Below are 6,000 nucleotides of genomic sequence, written 5' to 3'. Positions count from 1 at the left end.
ACATGTGTAAGAAACATCGCCTTTATTTTTTTCTGGGAGAATGGCTTAATTTTTATAAAATATAATATTTATAAAATATCAGTTTTAAAGGAAATCAAGTTCAATGGGACTTTGTAAGATTTGATGCTTTAAAAAAGATAACCATCCCAGATTATATTATAATAAATATAGAAAGTAGTTGAAAATACTAGCAGGTATATCTAAATTCTAATTACTCCAAGGTGGATGACTGGTCACATTTGAAGGGACGCGGGCAGCGGGATTAAAATGGGTTTTCTATATGTTATACCATTGAGAAAACGTGTTCTTTCATAAAACACCGTTAAAATCAATATATTGTAAAGAAATCCCGCGAGTTTCCAGAAAACTAATAATTATGATGTGCATTTTTCTTAGGCAGATAGAATGTGATTTAATTTTATTTTAATTAATACGGGTGGGGGGGGGGGATGCTCGGGTGCGCCCCACTTACATCTTAATTCGCCACTTTATCATCTAGCGGTTCCCACGAAATTTTAATTTATTTTTCGTAAAGGATAATACCTTTAAGATAATTGTGTTTTACAAGTAGTTTTACCTACGTTAATTAAAAAAACCCTTAATATCTTGAGGAAAAATGTTGTTTATTACAATTTAATATTTGAGACACCTATTAATATATTTTTCTCCATTGGAAAATACTTGTCTCATAATATGCAAGTAACCATGGTATTTTAAAATTAAGTTTAACTCTCTCACAAAAAGGATTGATTACTAACTACTTAGGCCAAGCAAGATCAGAAGAATTATAAACACCCATGTAAACATGTCCTCGTACACACACGTAATACTATTCATTTTATCACTTCATATCTCATAATTTTACAAGGCAGGAAATTTTATCGGCGTTTTGTGAGTTTTAAAGTTGGTTTTATTTTATTCTTCTTGACTTTTTCCTTGTCTGATTTCGCTTTTGTGCATGTGTGTGTGTGTGTGGGGGGGGGGGGGGGGGGGGGATGAAGTAACTTGTAATTTTGATCAATTGAAATTTAAGTAATTGTAGTACCTGATTGAAGAAAAAGAAAATCTTATCCTTCACTAGAAAATCTTTATTTGAAATATAAATACTGTATGGCATATGTTTAAAATAAATCTTAAAAGTACAATGATTGGACAAAATACTACGTTATTTTTACCGTATGATCTCAGGATATAATCAATTTTGTACTTTGAACAATGTGTTAGAAAACACATAGAATTGTTAATATTTAAAAGTTATTTTCATCTTGTATGAAACAAATTCATTTTGTGACCAATTTGACAAGGCCAGACACTGTCTTCATACAATGGTCCTTAATGTCCATCAGATCGCAAACAAGAGAGGCTACATCGGCATCAGTATCCTGGCACAATTTATCGTAAATCTCTGCAGCAAGGCTCTCTATACGCGCAAGGATACAATTTATTCGTTTTGGGGACCTGGTATTCTGATCCACAAACACTGCAGTATACTCGGCAAGATGGCGCATTTCTAAATACAAGTTCGACATACTGCGCAAAAAATGTTCAAATTTAACGTACAACAGTGATTTTTCTTCTGCATTATCGTCCGCCAAAATTTCTGCAATCTTTGTTATCGATTTCCGTCCTAGAGTCCGAAATTTTTGACATAATGAGTGAATTGTTCCTTTCATATTTACTGTTTTAGATAACGCCCTCTCTGCTCGGTGATTGACTGCAGCTTGAAGAAGTGCAGACTCCGCTTTCATCTTGTTTTGCGCATCTTCAGAATTTTTAATGCGCATTTTACGAGTATGGTATAGGTCTCCATGTTTGTATTGCTGACAGTGATCGCTATCAAAGTGGTTTACACCAAAAATGCCTTGGCATCCCCAGCAAAAGCTGGTACCACATACGCATAACATTCTATAACATCCACCATCTTTCTCTATAAATCGTTTGCATTTAGGACAGACCTTTCCTTGGACCAAAATATCTGGATCTGGTGTTGAGTAATCTGAATCGTTAAGAGTTATGTCAATGCCCTTCTTCTTCAACAATCCCCAGTATTGCTGAGAAGTGTCACATGGTGCAGGCCAGTGAGGAAACTTGAAACAATGGGAGCAAAACTTGATTCCACATTCGCATGCAGCATTCGTGTGTGTTGTTGCTAGCAAGGTAGATATGACCCGTCCACACTTCTCGTTTGGACAATATTTTCGTTGCATTTGAACCAAAGATTCCCTTCTACGAATCAAATACTTTCGAACTTCTGAGATATTTAGAATTTGAAGAACCGTGCTGAAATCTACCTCTTTGTCGCAATTAAATTCTGGACAGAGAAGCTTGGAGAAATCTTTGTTGAGGAGATGCTCTCTCCAACAGTCTCTGCAGAACCAATGTCCACAACTCTCCAAAGCAATGCCGGATCTATTCTCATTCATCGTTTCAAAGCAAATGAAACAAACTTCAGAGGGCAGCGCTTCAAATTCTGCTCCCTCAAATTTGCTCATTGCTCCATGTTCTTGCATAGCCTCTTCAAATAATTCTTCTTCCGATATAGTAGAGGATTTACTTTTAGACCAACAAGAATCTAAAACGTTAAGCGCACCCTCGTTTTTTCCATTTGGATATAGCTTTAACCGTTCGAATTGATTTTCTTCAAAGACTCTGACCTGGGATATTGCATGATTAATGATGGATTCCAAAGAGCCGCTGATGTAACTTAACAATGTGGATGGTTCTATGATATCTGCCTTCACATTCACATTGAGATACATGTCGAATGTTTCCTCTGTATTTGCATTTCCTGCGTAAATATCGTATGTGAAAATTAGAAGAGTGGTAAGGTCATACAGAAACGCTTTGTAACTCATAGGGGCGGTTTTCTTCATTGCAGCTTTTACTTCATCTGTGACGTTGATCACGAATGTACGGGGAAACGTTTTGCATTCTATATACTTGTCACCGTACACGAACTTTAAGAATTCAGGCTGAGTTTCTTTAGTAGATAAAACAACCTTTCTTGGGACCATTTCTTTTCTATATCCCACTTTACGTTGCTCCGAGGTTTGAGTAACTCTCTTGGTTTCTAGTGTTTTCTTATGGTTGCTTTCTTTGGGTTCGTCTACATATACAATTTTGGCTTTTGGTGTGATATCCTCGGAGCTCGGGTTTCTGCACTTTCTTTTTCCATTTTCAAAAATCTTCTTTGCCTTTGCTGCTGATTTAAGGATATCAGCTGCGGTGAAGAAGGTCAGTGGTCGTTGGGAAAAATGATTCTCTTTTTCTACATCATCATTATTATCATCCCAATACTCTTCACAAAGATCATCTTCAAATAGATCTATATCAAATTTTGCATTTCGAATTCTCCTCTTTGTTTTCTTGTTCTTTGTTTGAATTTGGAAATCGGTGTGTTGGGTCGGTTTGATGTATTTCCTGTTGTGGGTGAGAGAGCTTGACATTGGAGTTGGATGGTAAACCTCTACATTGATTTCCGGTTCTGCGCACTCTTTTACTTCTTCTGTCCCCTCCTTCTGCTCCTTATTTTCCAAAGATGGTGAACTCAAGTATCTCTTCTTGGATGGCACTGCCTTTCTGATGGGTCCTTTTGAGGCGTAGTAGCCGAGACATTTGGCAGGCTTTCTTATTTTGTGGCTTTCGGTGAGTTGAACATTGGGGCCATCTTCACTGAAACCGCTAAGGAGGATGTGTTCTTTTAGAACGTTAGGAAGGACCCACCGGCCCTTTTTGTTTAGAGAGTAGACCACATCATCAGTGGCAACGCCAAAATCCTGTAGAATGCGCAGGTTGGCGGAGTTCTTGATAGTTCGGACAAGACAGGAATTCTTTCTGTATGTCTTGGTATATCTGTAATAATATTGTTTGATTAATCAGAGATCGCTGGACGATAACTTTTGGGAAAATATTTTAAATTTGGTAAGCAAGAATGTCACGATATGGTTTTAATTAACTGTTGAAAAAATTCTTAACACAAGAGGAATTAGTTTATTACGCGTATTTCATGAGTATGAAATAATAGTATAAATGAACATATAATTTATTTTCGTTGGTGGGTTCCAAACAAGATTAAAAAAAATTCATATACAATGTATGTTAATTAAATCTCTTCTGGGGGCTACACGTAGAGGTCTAAAACCCACCGGCACCTTTTAAATGTAATAAACAAATCAGGTTCTTTCGTGCTGAAATATTCCCAATTAATATTAAACTGAACTAAATTTTCGTAATATGCAGGCCTATGATTTGAGATTCTTATTACTCCAGCCCAAGATAGAGGACTTGCGGGTTTTTGCTACTATACAAGTTATTTTATCAATTGATATTTCTTTGAAAGATTTTTATGAATAAATTTTTGAAAGAATTTTTCCAATTATCAGCTCTTTAAAAATATTTGCCTTTCTGTTTTTTATAAAGGAAGAAAATATTTGATCCATCCCCGAAGATTGTACAATCGTAAACAAACTTACTTGCTGTTAAAAGCACGCAGTGTGTTCCCGGAATGGACACCGCATTTCGTTGTCTTTTGCACCATATTTTATTTTTTTAGGGATCTCGTTTACTTCAAGCTTTTATGTGTCCTTGTGTCCTTTGGATTCGGTTTTGCCGATCTGACAGTGGTGTCGGTCTGTTTAGGTATCACACCGGTAATCGGTCAATCAAAATGAACTTAGTCAATTGTAGTTCCATATATACTTCAGAATTATTTTTTTCCTTGACTGAATTTTTACATTTTCCTTTACTCAGTTTTAAAAATTTTTGTACCACTGAGTAGGATATTTCATGTATTTTGTTAGGTGATGATCTTTTTTCACAGGGACTACTTCTTTCATGGCACATGCAGCAGCTTCCTGGGGAGTGTGCAGTCTGTTTACATACAAATGGAAAACACGTGGTTTTGAGGGTAGACCTGTTTGGAGCTAGATATTTTGAGAAAATGCAGTATCGCTTGCCCTTTTTATGGTGTTAGCTGATGAGATAGGTAACAAATAACATTTCCTCCGAATATTTTGTCATGAAAAATACAATCTGATTTTTAAGAATTTTTTCCCCTCTATAGTGTTATATAGTGAAAACAATTACCGGTGTGATACCTTGAAATAGTGCTGGTTGCTGTTGGTTGTGCAATGTTTATAATTTTATCAACGTCATTTGTTATAAATAGATTATTCGCTACAAGCATTCTTTATCCAGAGTTGTCGTTCCTTTGTTCATAATTTTTTTTTATTTTATGGATTGTTTAAGTATCATTTCTAAACCAAAACAGATTTCCCACTTTCCTATATTAAAGATACAAAAAATAATTCGTATAAAATAATTGAGAGCTATATATCCTTCTTTTAACAACGAAATCATGTTTTAGAAATGATATTTTAATGATCTATAAAATAAAAGTTTGGTGTAGGATTGCACCTTAATTGCATTATATGTATTTATTGGAGATCTCAAATTTTAAAGTCATCTAACTGCATAAACCTATATTTATGTATTAACCCTTTGTGTGCGGCGACCCAACATATTGGGTATGGAATAGCCGACGTTACCGTGCGGCAACCCAACATGTTGGGTTTGAGAAAGAAATCAGCACTTAGTTACTTTAGCCTAAAATAAAATTAAAACGGTCGAGTGTTTTTCTTGTGAATCAATAAATTTAAAGACAATAAATGATTTCTGTTTTAAAAATGAAAAATATAAGCCTATTTTAAAAAGAATATAGCTTAAAAGACGAATTTAAATTCGTCATCTAATTTTGGAAATAGGGAAATTCCGCGCCATTACTAATCTCTAAAACAATCGGTCAATCTAAAACTCTAACAAAGAAAACAAAATCAATAACATATATAATCAAGAAAAAAACTATAATTTTGATAAAAAAGTAAAAGATTACTTAAGTTAATGTATAAAAAAGAAAGAAGAAGAGGAAATTTGGAGACTTTCTTAACATTGACCTTAACCTTGCGTATTTCTTCCGGTTAAAATGAAAGTTGCAGGTTGTTT

The 6,000-nt window shown here is 34.9% G+C and overlaps 1 protein-coding gene across 1 annotated transcript; it reads right to left on the bottom strand.

The window, feature by feature from the left end:
- Positions 1-1,067: 1,067 nt before the first annotated feature.
- On the bottom strand, positions 1,068-4,631 carry LOC128175274 (uncharacterized). The gene is made up of 2 exons (XM_052840774.1): positions 4,473-4,631; positions 1,068-3,852 (listed from the first exon to the last, which is right to left on the bottom strand). Exons 1-2 carry the CDS (start codon positions 4,535-4,537, stop codon positions 1,281-1,283), a joined length of 2,637 nt encoding a protein of 878 aa, XP_052696734.1. The 5' UTR covers positions 4,538-4,631; the 3' UTR covers positions 1,068-1,280.
- Positions 4,632-6,000: the final 1,369 nt, after the last annotated feature.

Source organism: Crassostrea angulata, chromosome 3 (assembly GCF_025612915.1).
Source record: "Crassostrea angulata isolate pt1a10 chromosome 3, ASM2561291v2, whole genome shotgun sequence".
Classification (NCBI taxonomy): Eukaryota; Metazoa; Mollusca; class Bivalvia; order Ostreida; family Ostreidae; genus Magallana; species Magallana angulata.
The sequence above is the reverse complement of the archived record's forward strand: the minus strand, read 5'-3'. Positions and strand labels throughout refer to the sequence as shown.